Source organism: Pygoscelis adeliae, unplaced genomic scaffold (genome assembly GCF_000699105.1).
Source record: "Pygoscelis adeliae isolate BGI_AS28 unplaced genomic scaffold, ASM69910v1 Scaffold282, whole genome shotgun sequence".
Taxonomy (NCBI): Eukaryota; Metazoa; Chordata; class Aves; order Sphenisciformes; family Spheniscidae; genus Pygoscelis; species Pygoscelis adeliae.
Window position 1 is genome coordinate 3,398,107 of NW_008824352.1, and position 19,114 is coordinate 3,417,220.

The 19,114-nt window shown below is 37.8% G+C and overlaps 1 protein-coding gene across 1 annotated transcript in view; it reads right to left on the reverse strand.

Moving 5' to 3' along the window:
- Positions 1-19,114, reverse strand: part of RABEP1 (rabaptin, RAB GTPase binding effector protein 1) — a 31,247-nt gene that overhangs the window by 5,152 nt on the left and 6,981 nt on the right. Inside the window, exons 4-13 of the mRNA XM_009319289.1 lie at positions 15,449-15,568; positions 12,303-12,438; positions 11,353-11,531; positions 10,259-10,384; positions 7,131-7,598; positions 4,870-4,974; positions 3,994-4,110; positions 2,618-2,716; positions 1,009-1,149; positions 116-305 (exon numbers count right to left, since the gene is read on the reverse strand). Coding sequence (XP_009317564.1) covers positions 116-305; positions 1,009-1,149; positions 2,618-2,716; positions 3,994-4,110; positions 4,870-4,974; positions 7,131-7,598; positions 10,259-10,384; positions 11,353-11,531; positions 12,303-12,438; positions 15,449-15,568 — 1,681 coding nt within the window. The remainder of the gene's footprint in view (positions 1-115; positions 306-1,008; positions 1,150-2,617; positions 2,717-3,993; positions 4,111-4,869; positions 4,975-7,130; positions 7,599-10,258; positions 10,385-11,352; positions 11,532-12,302; positions 12,439-15,448; positions 15,569-19,114) is intronic.

Sequence of the window (19,114 nt, forward strand, 5' to 3'; positions counted from 1 at the left end):
TCAAAAATGGACAGTATTTAAAATTCAGATAAGTCTACTTATCACAAAATCCAGTCTTCACTTATCTTACTAATTTCTAATATTCCTATTTTGAGACTGTTTTACCCCTGCTCACCTATTTCCTCTTTGCAATTCTCTATTTCCAGCTGTAGAGTTTCTTCTATATTTTCTTTCAAATATTGTTCAGCTTGAATCTGTTCTTTTAAGAATAAAATCTCGGCCTTAAGTTTCTCCTCAAGGTGATCTGCTGCTGTCCGCACACTAATAATGTCTTCACGATATTTTAAAATCAGCTCACGGAGCTCCTGAATCAATGATAGGCAAAAGATTTGTATTATGATCTTCAGATACACACAGTACTATATTTATCAGCATACAAGCCAAAGACAAAAGTTATGCTACCCCGAAGTTTGTCCCACCATACCAGATCCTGCATCCAGCAAGGTATTAAAACAAAATCGCAGTTTGCTTGGCCATAGGAAATGTGTAAAGATTCATGTCTCCACAGGCTTATGACCCTCTCCCCCTGCCCTTCACCCCCCACAATCTTTTAAGCTTGACAAGCTTGAGAGTAAGGGAGTGGCCACGAAAAGCATGACAAGGCTCAGGATTATACTGGTCTTAATACCTGGACAGAAATTAAAGTGACTGACTAAGCTTGATTTATTGAATCAATACCTACATTGGAGCCATGGTGACTGAACATTTGTGTGCCCAGTTGCAAAATACAGCTTAAACTAGCTGAACTGGGATAAGCCCACACTCTACTGACAACAGAGCAGTTGCCAGGCCATAGTTAACTCATTTTGTTATTATCTATCCACACCCTGAAGCATGCTCATGGCACAGTGGGATCAGACTGCTGATTTTGTACATCACAGACTTACAGGGTTAAAATCCAGATTATTGTGCATTGTGCTATTTGAGTCAGCTTTCTGATAAAGAAGATTCTTCCAGCAAGATCTAGTCACATGCATTATTTGTGTTAATGATTTAAAAATGTTTTACCTCTGCTGCTTCTGGTAGAATGAAGTCTTCAGCTTGCTGTAAAGAAACATGCAAGCTGTGTTTTCCTTGAAGACTTTCATTATCTTTTTGCAGTCTCACCAACTCTTCTGAAACCTGCTCCCTTGACTGTGTCAGGACAGCCTCCAATGTAAAGAAAAGCATAAACGCTCACTCAGGGTCATGCTCAGATCTCTTCATGCCCCATTTACTATCATTGCTTTCAAAGGTCTGGTGAATTGATATTCTTTGTAAAGAAGGGAAACAAAATGTTTGTGTGGATCAACACAATCAGTTCTCTCTTGCCTGGCCTATGCACCGGAAATAAAGGCAAGATCCATCTTAATTGTACAGGCAGATAGGAGGACGAAAGTGATGAATACAGCATTAAGTCTCCCAGTTTTCTTCAAACAGAAGAAATTTATCCATCAGCTAGCTGTGCTGGTGGAGGGGGGGCGGGGGGGAAGTCACATGTGGTTTCGAGAACTGGCAGTGATGTTTATTAAAGTCACCTAACAACTCAGCTGTAAGATCAGGTTATTCAAAAACCTTAAACATTCATCCTGAAACTTTCAATGGTAGGCATCTGCTTCCCACTGTCTTTTGAGGAAAACACCAAAACAGCTGATCCCTTGTGAAGAAAAAGGATTAAGAAAGCATAGTTTTGCTTGCATTACAAAAGAAAAAAATCCAGCGAACTTTTCTGAGAGGAATGATTGCTTTGGTATAGGGAAACAGGGACTTGAACTCTGACAGAGGCTGCCCTTTGTATTATATGTGGGCAGCATGCAAAGGATATTCAGATCAATACATTTTCTCCTGCATCTCCATTAGGCATGCTCTCACGCAGAACATCAAACAGAACATTTCTGCAAGCAATGTCCTGATGTCCTACAGACGATCCCAGACCCTAGAAATGTAATACTGGGATTCACGAGAATGAATGCTCTTAGTCCCCACAATGCTGTGCAAAGGAGGAAAAAAAGAAGAAACCTGACTCTAATGTAGAAGGGAATGAATTGCTCTAAGGAAGTTAGACTTTGTTCTGCCCTAGAAAATGAGGTCCTATTCCTGTTCTCTGGCTTAAATCCTACAAGATGCTCGAAATAGTTTAAAAAAAAAAAGTAAGTTCTCATACATATCTCTTCCTGGGTGTTAGGGCTGATATTTTAAGTCTGACCTGTAAAAACATTGAGCATTCATCTCCAAAACTCAAGAAAATACTCACTAGTGATGGTACTTGTGATGAATCCTAAAAATTTGTCTTGAGAAAATCTATTCTGTCTTCAGATCTGAGGTAAAATAAGATACTAAATGGGCATGGAATGTACTTAATGAATAAGCGGGAAAAAAGTTGACTATATCCATAGTCTAAATCTCCATATTAATCAATATGCATACACACAGAAAGTATGACAGGCTGACCCTACAAACTGTTACAGGTCCAGCACTTGCTGTCAGAGCTCATTTGGTGAGTTACATGTTAAGATGCACAGCTCTCTCGAGCCAAGCTCAGTGGGGCAGCAAGACAAAGCCTTTGACAAACACATTGAGCTCCAAAGGTTAGACAAACAGTGCTGTACAAGTGATCTCTGGGCTTAAGCTGTCTTACCATTTGCTCCTGGACACTTCTCTTTGCTTGCGAAAATGCCTGCTGCAGTTCACTGAGGAAGTTCTCCGACTTTTGACATTTAGCCATAAGCAAAGAGATCTTAAAAAAAGCAAACCCACACAAAGATATAAAGCATGAAACAGATTTTGAAGAAGAAATAACCACTGAAGTTGTCTTGCCTGTTATCATTACTAACATATATTTTGAAATTTCAAACTAATCCACTAAAGTTTACTTTGTTAATTCCTTACTCAGTAAAGCAGTAATGCAGCTCAAGTCAGTAAGGAGAGATGCTGTGCTTCTATACCAATAATATACTTACATTCTATTTACCAAACTCTAAACAACGAATAAACAGTTAATTCTAATCAAACTTGAATGTAAGCCAGTTCAGAGACACTGAAAGGAAACTGCAGAGCTACTACCTAAGTTTTCAGCATTTTCTTTCAGGTAAAGTAATTTTTTGTACCTTTCTCTGAAAGCATGGATCTTCAAAAACTTTACAATTAAGTTATGCTACAACACCACATGCTTAACAGTTAGATTAAGCGTTACTTAAATTAAGAGCACCCTGGTACAGCCAAAAGAAAGAAAGTATAAACATATTCCTGTCATCTACAACAGACTTTGTCTAATGAATACTGTTTCTTTAGTAAGAAAAAAATACTAAGAGAGAAAGTCTTCCGGCTCGAGTGAAGTAAATTCAATGTCTTGTACACAGCATTTTCTTCATATTGTAATCTTTAACAGGTCAAAGGTGATTACTTTTTTTTTTTTTTTTAAAGCTATGACTACTACACATCCTATTTGGCTCCGTTGTTCCGGGAGAGTTATTTACACATCTCAGACTGAAAAAAAACTTTTCAGCAGCCTATTGTTTTAAAGAAGTCTAGTGCATATTTTGGACCAACTACTGTTACCACCTGCTCAGATGCTCATTAACTCTTCACCGCAAGCCCATTAACTGGGTGTCAAGTATCGATGAGAGCAAGTGGTATGAATAGTACCACTCTTCTACTGACAAGGACAGTGACCAAGAGCACGGGGCTACTTTTGCATGTTTGGGTGATTTCATACGCAGGTCACTTCAAAACTCAAACGCTACTCAAATTCCGATTATCACCTCTGTAACGAATTTCAAGATTAGAGATGAAACTTTAGGGCCAAAATTGGATAACATGATATTAGAGACATGTCAGGCTTATCTAGAAACTGTGGCAGACTCAGATGGAGCATAACTAACCCTAGAAATTCTCATTTTTGTTGCCTCTACAGCAGGTAGTCCATCCATATCTAACAGAACACAAGAGTTCTTATTACATACTTTTGAATAACATGTCACAATTCCTACCATCTTGATTACAAAATGCTTGTACCTGATTAGAGGAGTCCTCAGCACTTTGTTTCATGTAATCCTCCAATTCCTGTTTATCTTTCATTGTCTTTTCCAGCTGGTCATTAGCCTGCCTCAGCATCACCTGCAGCTTTTTCACCTGTGTTGTTACAACAAAATAATTTAATTTTCCATTCTTTAGGGGAGTATTTATTTCCTGAACACAAATACAACCCACCCCATCACACCACCAAACCACAAAACAAAATCCCTCAAAACTCTGTGCAACCCAGAAGTTCCTTTGTCGTTGTTCTGAAACACCCTGCATCACAGATTACACCTATACGGAAACATGGGACATCAAACTGCACTGGACCATCGCCATGTAATGACATCAACCACTTATTTCAAAGCAGAATGCGACTCATATGCCTTCTGTACCCATCTGAAAATTGTTCTTCAGTATATGGCAGGAAACAGACATCCTCCAATAATTTACAGTCATTTTATGCTGCTAGGATGAGGTCCTCTAATTTTCCCTTTGTTGTTAACAATTCTTGCAGTATCGAAGATAATAGAATTTAATGTATCAAAAGCATTTTAGAATATAAATTATGAAAGATACTGACTTCAACATGAGCACAACACTTTTTATAGAACAGTGCCTTTACTGCATGGTCTTACAGCACCGGATAAAGCGGTTCTCCAAGGTGAATCCTTAAGAAATAGGTACATGTGGTATTCATGACCACATAACAGTAACAAATCAGGTTATGTCAATAAAATGTCAGAAGTTATCCAGATTTTAAGTATGCTGACATTATTCAATTAAAACCAATGAATAAAACAGCAGATGGTTCACCGTTGCAACCTTAGAACAACTGCAAAAGTCTTGCTAAAGCTTGAAGAGAAATCCCACCTGGTCTCTTGTCTCGGCCTCCTGAATCTGGATACCTTGCAACTGCTTCTCATAATTCGAGCACATATCACAGCGTCTACCCAGCTTGTTCCCTGCATTCTGCACCTGGAGAACACAGAGTTATCACCTGCCATAAAGGCCATAAAATTCTTCAAGGAATGCAGGAGTGCTACATACTCTCAGGTGTGTTACGTGATCACAAAATATTATGAATAAAAGACAGTGGCAGAATCACGTAATGGCAAGATTAAGTTGCTCTAAAAGTAAAGGATACTGTAAATCAGCTGCAGGATATCAGCTTTTCCTGGCACAAGTCCCACTTTTAGCACAAAAGCAATAAGCCATGACATGCAAGAGTTCATCAAGTCATTCAGTGTGTCCCTTTGAAGTATATTACTTAATTACCTGTATAGAAACAGACATCTCGGAGAAAAGCTTTCAACAGACCATAGCATTTTTTCATGCAATTATTTTGTATTACAAATCAAATTATAAACACAATACTGTGGGGTGTGGGTTTTTTGTTTTGGGTGGGTGAGGTTGTGTGTGGGTTTTTTTTGTGTGGTTTTTTTTAGATCAACACAAACCAATTAAAAAGCAACTCAGTTCATCAGGTCAGGACTTCCTTAAATCTTTTTCCTCCTGTAACTGAGCTTTGAATATTTTTCAGTAGCACTAATGTTGTTCTACAATAGTCATCAAGCTTTATTTACTATTTAATACCTTCCTCCAGTATTGCTTAGCATCAGAGACTGAATAATCAGCTAAAAGAACAATTGGGAAAGAATAAAGTAGAAGACAGGCAGATTTTAAAAAAAAAAACAAAAACACAAAAAAAAAAACCCCATGAAACCAAACCAAAGTGGGGGGGGAAGTGTTGGGGTGTGCAGCAGGGAAACAAAGAATAAACCAGCTGCGATTTTGAAATTGTAATGGTTTTGGCCAAGGGGACAAATGGAAGTTTTAACAAAGCTCCAGCTGCAAGTCAGGTTTGAGCTGAAATCGTATTTGTATTTCCTGCTCCATGTCCCACCCACACAGAGTGGCATTCACATACCCTGCCTGTACTCCTGCCTCCAGAAACATGTGGGAAGCAGTGCATTTCTTTTCTGAATTCTAAGAAAGGGTTGGAGTAAAATGTCATCCAGATGTCAACAGGGCAAGGAAATACTCAAGAGTAAAAGATTTAACTCAGCTCTGAGATCACGACGCCGTAGTTTCTCCAGATACTACAAATTAGTAGCAACACAAAAAATAGCAACTTTACAATAGGTTTGGAGAGACCTCCTAAGTAATGATTTGCAGATAAGTTGAATTCCAACAAGTTGAGGAAATAAAATATCACCAGTTCTTCATCTCACCTGGCCTTTGCCTGGCCTCTTTCACTGCATTCTTATATTCCCCCCCCCCCCCCACTCTCATCTTTCTTTTCACCCATTGTGGATTGTTATCCCCCCCTTCCCCGTAACGTGTTGCTCCTTGACCTCTCTTATTCTGAAAGAATAACCACAGGAGCCCCACAATTCTCCTCTTTTCAGCAATAAACCAAAGGCAAGCTTTGAACTGGCATCATATAAAACTGCTGAAAAACTGGCAGGCAGAACACCCAGAAGCAACAATTTCCTTGGTCACCCATACCGAAACTGGCACAGTGTGAAGTCTAATCTGCTGCTTGTTGCTCTCAGAAATTGGCTTCTGATGATGCAAGTCCCCAACAATTTTCTGAAGCTTCCTTTGTGGTAGCTCTGTGTGTTACGCATTATCTTGGCTGCTCATTTCTAAATTGCACTCCATCCACAATCCTCAGTAAAACTCCTTGGTGTACAAAACAGCCTGTTAGCCTTGCTCCTTTTGTTAATCTTTGCACTTTCCTAGTCACCCCCCGATGCACTATAATGTCCTTTCCTTGGCTTCCCATTTTCTCCTTTTCTTTGAGTTCTCCCATCTTTTTCACCCCCTGAGATCAGCAGCTACCCCTGCTAGACCCTCCCCTAAGTGCAAAAATATCCTGTATTTAGTAAAGCTGACTTTCCCACGAACAGAGTCAGCCAATACGGTTTACATCAGATGCGCTTCACCTACAGAAGTATTCCAAGAGAGAAAAGTGAATAGCTATATATGACGCTACGTATTTCCTTCCGCACCTGACTCCATGTAAAGCAAATTAGGAAGAGCTTTCACCTAGCAGACAGCCCACAACGCGCAGAGGCAGCCTGTCACGCAGGCAGCAGTCACAGCAGATGCATGCAGTGGGTACTCACCTCCTTCTGCAGTAGGTTCCACTCTGTTTCGCTAACCAAACGGTAACCGCTAGGAGACACATAAGCGCTTTCTACCCCTTGTGTAACACTGGACAGTAGTGAAGCAGTCTCTTCTTGCTCTGGTGTCATTGCTTTGATTGCTTTTTCCTGATCTTTGGTTAACATGAACCCACTTGGCATTTGCAGAGACCCAAGGGATGCTGTATCAAAGTTCTCAGACACTGAATCTGCTCCAACAAGTGGTCCAAAATCTGACTCGTCCAGGTTCCCAGCAGATTTTGCTTTGTTGTTGTACCCTAAAGCTTTGGACTGTAAAGATCCAGATGTCCCCAGACTGTCTGTTGACTGTGCTCTCCGTAGTCCATCTTTAAACATATCATTATCCGATTTATTGAAAGATTCGCCAGAAGAAAGAAGCAAGTCTGCATCCAACGAATGGACTGAGCCATGGGTGCTATTTACATGCACCTGGAATTGAAAAACAAGGAAGAAAAAATTGTATACTCCATTCTAGAAGCATGGTACAAGAGGAATGCTAGACTCTAATTATCAGACATGGTAAAGGCAAGTTTAAATTGGCTTTGGCAAGAACATCCGATCACCAAACTTAAGATGGCAGAGAAAAGGATAGAGAACTGAAATGTATCAGCTAGAATTAAAAAACAAAACAAAGCAAACAAGCAAAAAATAATCTTCTGTTAACAGAGCGCTTTTGTAAGAATCTGTCTTCCTGCCAGACAAGCAAGGACACAGTCACCTTACATCTTCCGATACTTGAAACAAGGCGCTTCTTCCACTGAAGAGATACACTTGCAGTATCACTTCTAGACCTATAATCTACACAACAGAAGGCAAATATTCCACTTCGACAAGTAAATTCAGAAGTCTTTCGTAAAACAAAAAACTTTACATTAATATAAAAGTAAATGGAGAATGATATACTTAAAATCTACTCTATACTGACAAGTGAATATTCTTCTATTTCTTTCTTCTGCTTTGAGTGTCTGACAAAATATTGTAAGAGAAAGAAATATTTTCTTTAAAAGATTATTTGTACATAAAATAAAATGCAAAGAGAAAAGGCTGGGCTTAAACAGAAAGGCATCCTTGGGAATGCCAATACCAAAAGCCACACTAACTGTCCTGTGACGTGTATAAGGCACATTAAGTCTCTTGATCTATTTTTATTTATTTGTAGCACTGAAAAGAGAGCAGTAATGCTTTATTTAAAAAGCATATGACTGCTTTCAAAATACTTTCCAATATATTATGCACTTCTGCTTTGCCATTAGACATATAAAGAAAGCAACACTGAAAACAAGCCTCTTGAGAAAAACAGAGATTTCCGAAATAGGTCCAGCAGAGACTACCAGGCGGCTGGTACTTTCTTATAGGTGTTTATAACTTATAACAATGTTTTATGTATTACTGGTTTTATGACTGTTGTAAATGCCTTGTTTTAAATATTTTTAGGCATAATATTTATATTTACTTCAATATGTATACATATAAGTTTAAGTTCATGACAAAAAGTCAAGAGAATACAGACTTATATAAAACTGCATCTTCAGACAACAACTGTTTGGTGATACAGTTAACAAATCATTTGTATTGCAAACTGCTCAACACAGAAGAGCTCAGAAGTCAAATTATGACGTTATGAGACATGACTGATAATATGATACATTACCACTTCTGAAACACATTCTGTGCAGCTAGAAAAGGTCATAAATAGCAACAAAATATAAATCCATAAGCAAACCCAAAACCACTCTGGAAACTATACCCTTACTCAAAATGTAAAATTCGCCATCATGCATAATTCCTAGAATTAAACAAATGCTGTGATTAAGGGACTAAAGAGTATCCCAGGAACTGAGATTAAAGAAAACATCAGAAGACAAAACTTTTGTTCACCATCAACAGGTCTCATTTCATACCTGGATGCAGAAGTGTTAGTATACAACACAGTATTTGAAATAGAAAAAGTGGTACCCTTACTGTAGGATAAAGGGTAGAACTAGATCTCAGCTAAACATCTTTCTGCATTCTGAACTGTTACAAATAATTGATAACAATAAAGGCCAGACTCTAGAAGTATATACTTTTTTCCCTTCAAAAAGGATAAATAAAACAGGCAAAATACCGGTTCACACCGCGAATTCCCAAGTCTCTTGACACTTACATAAGCTTCTACAGCACAAAACTTGGTTTGTTTTTGTTAATTTGCCCCTGTTTTGACTTACAAAACCAAAATGGAACCTGTCAGATGATCAGATAAACAAGCAAAATGCAGTGGGAAAGGATAAGTAATTGCCCATTTTGATATTGTTTCCAAGTTACAACCTGTGTGCTCATTGGACTTGTTTCTTCACAAGCAAAAAGGTTAGGCAAATTTCAAATACAACTTCAGCTTGTCCCAGTGTATGAGTATCTGCAACACCCAAAAGGCTTGCTAACTAATGACACCCAGCAGCATCACTTTTACTGGCTGTTACAATGAGTCTACTAATACAGCTCAGCAGCTTCCGCAAAAACTTGGTGCTGAGCCCCAGCTACTGGCTCAGCTAAAAAAACCCTTATTTTTGGTTGCTGAACAGATGTGGCCAAAACCCTCTGCTTGCCCAGTTGGATGTAGCTGAATACACACAGACACACACATCATGCTATTTTACACATGCTAAGCAACTGGCTAACTTCATAATCGGTGATCTCAGACTTGTCTAACCAGTTTAAGTTTAGTACAGAATTCAACAAACAGGTTAGCAAAGTAGCTACGATACACTTGCTGAGTGTTCAGGTATAATTGGTTCAATTCTGAACATTTAGGTGTGTTTGAAAGTGGTTATAAATCCCAAGAGAATTTAACAGCAGTTAACATCCAGAATGCAAAAGGTAAATTACAGTTTTTAACAGCACCTCTCAGGATTGTAAAGTATCGTCTTCCAATCTTTATTACAATTTATATATTCAAGTGCAACTCCAAAGATTTTTCATTGCTTAATAAGAATTATAAAGGGCACTTATAATTAGAATAAAGGGCACTAAGTTTGCATTTGTATTTGTAATCAACACCCTGAGGAATGCACGAGCGCTCAAAGTTGTTTTGAACTATCCAATTGTTTTACCTCTTCACTAGAGAGCTGGGTAAGGGTTTCCTCATGGGCTAGAGAACATGAAGCTTTCGTTTCATCATCTGAATCTTTTTGCTTCTGCTCCTTTCTCTTACTAAGCCTTTGCTGATCATCTTCTTCCTAGAAATCAGTGGTCAACAGAGAACACATATAAGCGGGATTCAATTTTGCCATAGTAGTCGTGACATTAGCTTTCATGATAAATTAAACTACAAAGGCGGCACCGGAAAAGATTATTTTGGTTAAAAACCTGGTATTTATCACATAAGGATTCTTTTGGTTAAGATTCTAGTGTTCATTTCACAAGGCACCCAAACTGACTTAAACAAGAACTTCCTTTTCAAGTTTAGTGGCCAATTCATGTTCTAGAATAATTTTATTCAAAGAACATATTACCTAGATCAAAATTCTTATTATAGCAATTACCAAATAAGTAACAAAAATAGCTGTTACACTGGCTACTGTATAGAACCTGAGAACATATTTGCATCACTAATGGCCCCATTAACAGCCAATATACAAGCATGAACATTAAAACAAAACGTGAAAACAAGAAGTGCCTTGATCACTCCAAGCAATGGAATAGAACATATGGAAAAGAATCAAAAGAAAGACATCATAGAACACTAAGTCATAAAGCATGTACAAAATCACTTGCATAAGGTAATTTAAAATGAAGCTCTTAATTTATGCCTGAGCTAGGTACTGTATTGGAAAAACCTAGAAAGAAGTGAAACTTGCTATCCTGACATCCTTAACCCAGATGTTTTGCGTCACAGGTGACTGTTTCTTCCTCCAAGATTAACTTCTGATTATTATTACCTTTTCATTCAACAATATTGGCAACATTACTTTTAAAGTTACTATATACATTAATATTAAAATATTCGCACAAATGGAGAGTTTCTGTTATAACTGTCGGCTGTCATTCAAATAGACAATTTCTATTAAAACTGTCAGCTATCATTTTTTGAAATATTAACACACTTAAATAACTTGTCTCCAACATATGATTTCCATACCTGTTATACCACATTAAATCTACAGTATTAAAAAAAAAAAAAAAAAAAAGGAAAGCAGCAAGTAACCTGATCCTTTTTTTTCAGTTCTTCAACTTGTCGGAGCTGCTCAGAGGTCAGAACAATTTCCATACGTTGCATGTCCCTCATCAGCAAACGCTGAGACTCCAAGAACTGGTCATTGGCTTTTTGCCATGTGTGTTTCAACTGGTTGTGCTGTTGTCGCTCTTGCTCTAAGAGATGGCAGACTATTCAAAAATAGAAAGAGTCATTCTGAATCAGAATTTTTTTAACCTCTTTTCCAAAGAGACGCATTTTCACAAATAAAAGTAATTATTGTTCTAATCAAAAACAGTCAGGCTTTGTTCAACAACTATGTAGGATGAAATAAGACATTTTCTTAATTCCCAAACTTGGCTTGTGATTAGGCATGTATTACTGACAGTTCAAGATTTCCCAATTAGAAGACTAATGCCTTGAATTCGTTCACGAATTCTAATAGTTTATTTTTTTAGTGCTGGTTTCAAAAGACTGTCTTCTACGTCCCTATTTATTTCAACAGACGGTTCCAGTTTTCATTCCTCTACAGTGATTCTGGGCTGTACTGGCATGCATGTACATTTACACATCCATTCCACCACCAGACATTCAGAATTTACATATGTCAGGGAGACATATCAATACATTACGGAAATAATGCTCACAATTGTACACAAATAAAAGACACCAGTAAAATCACTTTAATAAGAAGGAAGCTTGCAATGCTATAAGAACTTAGCTGAATTTCAATAGCATCCCTCGAGAGAATGAATGGCTCTGTTTTTCTCTGTCATAAAAGAACTCCACATTCAAGTCTTCTGTAAACATTTCAAGGGCTTTCACATTTAAAAGTACTGCTTCCCCCCTGCCCAATTTATTTAAATCCAATTCAAATAAGAGTACAGAAAAGGAGTAACAGTGGTCTTGGTTTTTGCATCCTTAGTGTAAGAGAGTCAAAAGGATTATTATTAGATAGGTACCTTCATGCAGTTCTTTCCGCAACTTCTCTGCATCTTCTTGCAGGACTGATTTTTGTGTGTTGAGAACAGCCACATACATCTCTAAGTCTGTCCTACACGACGGCGCAGCGTCCAAATAATGGTTCAGTTCTTTAACCTGAATAAAAGGAGGGAAATCCACCACCTCAGTGAAGGAACACTCTCAGGTATTTCCTCTTACTTAGAAGTTACTGGTGTTGCCTGTTCGGATAACATACAGGTGCTGAAGACAAGTTTATTTCTAGAAATCACACATACTCAAATACCAGAATGCAAGTAGTATTTTTATTTATTTCTGAATAAATTACTCATTAAAATTCTGCTAAGTCAAACATACCAGTATATTTACAGAGTTCCCACAGTTGGATCACAACAGCAGCAGCACTGAGCACAGAGATGGTAAAGAGGCTAAGAACAGCAAACAATGAAGCAATCCTTCAATTAGCATCGCTAATTGTTTGGTTTTGGGTTTCCTACTCCAAAGATGATGAGGAGACAGTTCAAAATAGAGTAGTAACAGTAGTCAGAAAACATGACTAGGAGGCAAGCTCGAACTAAACCAGAGATGGTAAGACTAAGAAGAGAGAAAACTCGGGGACAGACAAGAAGAGAAACATTCAAACCCATGAAAGGCTGCTGCAAAAAGAAAGGAAAATCTGTCCATGAAGGATGGGATGAAAAGCAATTACAGTAAGAAAGACTGAAGAAGTGTATTAGGATTTTTTTCTTCTTTTTTTTGTTTTTTAAATAGCAAAGCTAACAAAGAACTGGAACAAACATCCTGCAGAGATTGCAGAATCTCTGGTGAGAACCTTTTAAGATAGGGTTACATAAACATCTGTCAAACATGATGCATGTACAAATGGATCCCATCTTAGAGCAGGGAACAGGCTGAAAGATGTCTTTATGGCCCTATTCAGTTTTATGGTTTGCTGAGTTAGGAATCAGAAGAGTTTTTATTTTAAAAGGAAACAAAAGCTTTCAGGCAATTCCTGACTGGCTCCACAGAGCTGTTCTTCATCTCCCTCAAGACAATACATGAGCCACAGACACAGAGTTCAAGATAGCCCTTCGGCTTTAACTTGCCATTGATGGTGGGGACAGCTTCTCCTGCCCTAGGATACCAAGCCTTCTGTCTGCAAGTCTTTTAGCCATTGAAATGGAGAAATCGACTCCCAGAGAATAACCCTTAGGAAGGATGGAACAGGGGGGAAAAAAACAAAATAACCCCACCAAAACAAAAGAAATGCATTGTTTGGCTAACCCAGATAAAGACTTGACACTGAAAAACAAGATTACATGACTCAAGCAGATCTGAGGGATTTCATCATGACAAACTGAAAGGTCAAATGTATTGCTCATTCTGGAGGTGTCAGTCCTCATCAGTCCTCATACCAGTCTAGTAATATAAATCATGTAAATAGTACCTTGCATTTTTATAGCACCGTAGATTAAAGTACTTTAACAACTTCCTAAGTTTGTGCTTAAACATCTCCTTGCTAGATGCAAAATAGCAATTCTTTCCCATTAGGCTAAAAAGGTGACTTGAAACTGGACTATCAGCAACTTCAGACTGAAGGAATAATGAAGTGGGATAGATCACAGGTAGGAAATAAGGGCCTAAGTTATTTTCTTTGGTAAGAATCACCATCTAAAGTGAGACCTCTTTAAAAACAACGCCTCAATGAACTAGAAACATGGATAAAGTGATTATTCTCTTTTTTTCAAGAGATGTGCGCTTGCATTTTACTCATCCCACGGAATGACATGCTCAGATTTTAGAGGACTGACAGAGAAACCAACACAAATCCTGGTCCTAAAACACCATCAATTTTACTCAGGCCTTGCCTGTAAGGAAAGAGGGAGACAAGAATGACCTATGATTTTTATAACCAAATTCAGCAGAAAAGTTCTAGGAAAAGTTCTAGACTACTCTTAAGAAAAGAAGAAGGAAAAAAAGAAAGCAAGAAAAAGCATTTTGAAAGCAAGCAAGCAAGAAGAGAAGGTTCACATTTCCTCATCTTCCCCAAATTCAGCCTGGCAACGAAAACGAAGTATTATTTGCATCAAGAGAAAAAGCAGAGCTACCTGGAGAACTATTATTCCTAGGAACACTTCAGTCTCAAAAATTTGACCTAGAAAGCAATTCACAAACAAGCTATGAAGAAGGAAAGCACTCAAGCATGGACTCTCAATCGAATAAAATTGTTAAGACTGTTAAATGAATTACACTGCTCTCCCAAATCTCAGACAGACCTCCGAGTTGGAATAAAAGGAAAAAAAAAAAAAAAAAAGAGAAAGAATTCCAGCAAGTGATGAGGATCAATTTAAATGAAAATGCAAGTGATCCAGAAAACAAGGAAGGTATTTATTTGTATGTCTTAAAAACATCCAAATGGTAAGTTATTTTGCAATTTCAGCCTATTTGACTTTCCAGATAAAATATTTGTTACAGAAGACATCTTCATTTCTGTATAAAACAGTACATTAAATGCAACTATCTTACTGTGATGTAGATATTATTTATCCTTCACAGCTAGTGAGAAAGTTCAACAGGCGTTCTGACATACCTGAAGAATACAGGAATGCTGGGTAAATCACTTACATTGACTTCTTGGCAGCAACGGCCAGTATCCCTTTCTATGAATCTGAGGTTTGCTTACAGCTTAAGGTATAAAAATTCTGGTGATATTGCCTCAGTTTTATGCCCAGGATTAGAAAATGAAATATAGCAGATACTGGATGGAAGTAGATTAAAAGAAATCTGTCAAATGCAAATCTTTCTGTAGCTGCAAGCATGACATTAATCTAAAGGCCAGACTGTTGGGAGTAGTGCAAAGCAGCTATTTTTCTAGAGGTTTTTCTTTTTCATTTCTAATAGAGCTGAAGCCACGCAATTTAAGCTAAGCACAGATGACACACACACGTAACCCAACCCTCAAAACAGGAAGGCAGGAAGACATATATAGGGCAAATAAATTATTTGAGCTATAGGAGAAAAGATATATTGTGCATGAAGAGTTTCGCAATACACCTTTTTCTCTCTTACGAGATTTGACTTTACCTATCTGCATCAAACTAGCATGATGCAAGATATAAATTAAGATACAGTTACAACTCCACCTCACCTTTGATGCTTCTAACTCTTTTATTTTTTCTTCAGCTCCTGTCAATTTCTCCTTTAGCGCTGCAATCTCTTTCTCCATAGGCATCACAACCGAACGCAGCTTCTCAGCATCTTCCTGGGCCTGAAGTTAATGCAATAAATTACGAATAACACATTATCATAGTTTTCACTAGAACAGTTTCCATTATTGGAGACATTTGGAGAGAATCTCTATGCCAACAAAAATAGCTGACTAAACTTCCACTTTCAATATTCATCTTATTGCTATTTATTTAGTTCAGCAGTCATCTCTATGACAACAGGCTGATATTATTCCATTCACACAAGGCAGATAAATTTTAAATCCACATACGGATTAGGCCATGAATATCTGCTTTTAAAGAGAATATTAGTAAATCTATCACTCTGGATACTTGGAGAAAATTTACGGATCAGGCATTTCAAAATACATACACTTTTCTGTTATTAAAGGCTTAACTGTCTTGCAACTTGATGCCATGTAGCACACATTAAAAAAGTGTAACATAACAACTGCATGGTGAGTTATTGACCATTCATTTACTTACTCATGAAGTTAAAAGAAAAAGGATCTGCACAGTAATGCATAGTGTAGCTTTGTTATGTTTTGGAAGACCATTTTTCAACTTTAAATTACTATGGATGTAGCATCAGTTTTTGGTGTTACTGTACTAATTATTTCAAAACTGTATCCAGACAATTTATCAAAAATCCCATTATTTTTTCAAAAAGTAGTTCTGAAAAGATCAAAGCAGGACAACAGAATGAGAAGATTGACACAAGGAAAAAAAAAAAAGAGAAAGAGCCAGGTAAAAATAGCGAGAGTTAAAATGAGAAATAATGTCCAGTGTTCAAACTCAGAACTGCATGTAAAAGGGTGGCCCTGACATTCCGATTTCTTAAATGCTCTGGCTTTCCTTCATGGACGCACTAAAAACTTTCCAAGTGAAAGTAACAGCTTCCATAGACTCCACAATAGCAAGAAGAACACTCACATATTCACCACAGTAAAATTCTTCAAGCCACGAAGAATTTAAGCAACCTAATTTGGGTTGTTCTTATAAATGAAGGCTCAGAACGCTCAATTGTTCTCTGTCTTCTACTGGAGGAATTCAGCAGGGGAGGGAAGGCAGAGAACTGCGTCCCAAAGCTGAAGTTTCAAAAGATGACACTTTTCCTAACCTGATCAGCAATGACAGCCACTAAAAGATAACATTCATGTCTTGTTTTAAATCTAGACTGCAATGCAGGTCTTAGAAGGTACTCATTTGACTTTCAGTTTCTGGTAAGCTTATTGACAATTGTATTTTGAGCAGGACTTTCAGGAAGAAGCACAGACAATATTTTTAACCATTTAAGTTTTCTAAACTTAATGGACAAAATAAAATAATATTGCAATACCTGTCAATTATCCAAATGCTACCAGGCCCTTGGGCTCTAAAAAGCTTTAAAGAAAACTTTATAGACAAAATTAAATTTCTTCATGTTTTGTTCCCTTCTGCTACATCTTGTCACTGCTAGTTTGCTTGTCCAAAGAGTACAAGTAAAATCTGTGAGGAAAGCAAAGGACATTGCATGATGCAGTGAATTCAATACCAGGGACATGTGACAGTGTCACACGTACATACATATCCCATCACTTGCAGCCAGCAACTCAGTCACATTTTTCAAACAGATGGGAGCAGAAGTTCAACTTCAAAGATTGCTTTATATTTCATTTACTGTATCAGTTCTACTCATTTAACGCTACCTATAGCGGGCTCATATGGACTAAAGATACTCAACGGTCCTAAAAATGTTGGGTAAGTTTTTTCCTAATTATTCATGACAACTGCAGGAACATTTCGTCACCAGCCTGATTTCACATGGTTCAACACTGAATATAGAGCAACAAATGCGTCTGTGTTGGAGCCAGCCAGTTCAGAGAAAAACGGTCAGGAAGTTCCCCGAAAGCAAAATCAGACTGCTTAACAGCAACCAACTGGAAAGACAAAACTGTATCAAATTCCACATGACAGAAAAATTAATCTAGCTTTTACTGCTTGGTAAACAGAGCTGAAGTTTAACACTACGGTTGCAACATATTGCAAATGTTTCATTTAAAAAAAAAAAGTGGGGGAGGTTGGGGGGGAAGGATCCATATTAAAGGTTATCATGATACTGAGCTAAACATGCAGAATAGCCTGTATCTGCTAACAAAATGAGTGCTGGTCACTGGGTCTTCTTTTGAAGGTAAAGTATAATTACTGAGACTGCCAAATTGAGGTTAAAGTTCCCACTGAAACTTTTAATAAAACGAGCATATCTATCCTGTTGAAAAATGCTACATTAAGATACTGTCACATGTGGCAAGAGGTGCCACAGCATCACATTTCCTGTGTTAAAAGGCATTATTCAGACTCTTCCAGAGGTGTGATCATTAAAATGTTTATTTCCTTCTAACTTTTTGCCAAACTAACTTTACTGTCAAAGACGAAGGTTTGACACATTATCAGCTTGTATTTATTCATCACCTATATCAAAACCAAAACACCCAAGCCGCTTCTGCCCCAGCAAAGCCTGCTTCCCCCCAGCACAGCGGCTGACGAACATGCTGCAAGGGATCTGCAGACCACAGCATGAAGATGACTCCACAGAAAGAACCTGCTAAAAATGAGTCCAAGTCAACACACCAAACATTGCATTGCTAGCCTGACAGCTAGCTACAGCCATCCGGAATGCCCTTTACTGTTACTCCAAACAACATTTTCAGAAGAACAAAAACCTGGCTGGAGAAATCTCAGGCACGTACTGTACCTGAATTTGTTCCTTAAAAGTGACACAAGCGGAAAACACAGAGACACAATTTGCGAATCTCTCTTTAAAGTAACAGTAAACCATTTAAAGTTCATCTAAATCTATTCCACTGTTCTTTATCATTACCAATGAAAGCAGCTTACTGTATATCAGATTTTATGGCCAACTCTGTCACAGAAATCAGATTACCCTCCCCTTCCAATTTCCCCTCTTCTAACTAATAAGCACACTTCATAACAGGAGGTTTGTCCTTTCTTGCGCTCTCTATATGCAAAATACCTGTTCTGCAGACTTCCGCTACTCAGAGTTTGACACAACTGTGCTAAGAAGAGTCTTTATATTCATCACAGCTCCAACAGAAAACCAGATCATTTCCTGAATGGAAAATGAGGCCTGAATAAGAAGCCAAATTTGACTAGCAATTTTGCCAGCGTGCAAGACTCATCCCCACCAAGTCATTGTCCACAGGGAGCCCAGTCATTAGTGAACAGAGAACTGGAATGGAAGCACATGTCGCTAGACTGCTTTTACCACCTGTGATAACAAAAAACCCAAAACCTATCTGCTATAACAAAGCAACAGGAAGATAGAGATTTTTATAAATCACCAATACATTTACTGAAAGATGAATCACTAGGTAAGCACACTTATCATTAGAACAAGGTATTTACCTTTCTTGAGCCGAGAAGGGAGATTTATAGAACACACACACAGTTTTCAGAAATCATTGCTTTATGATAAAACTCATGGAACTCACAAGTTTTCTACAGAGATTTGACAATTTGCAACTCAAAATATATTTACACGGAAAAGCAAAACAGCTGCTTCCAGACAAGTGCATGTGTTCCCAGAC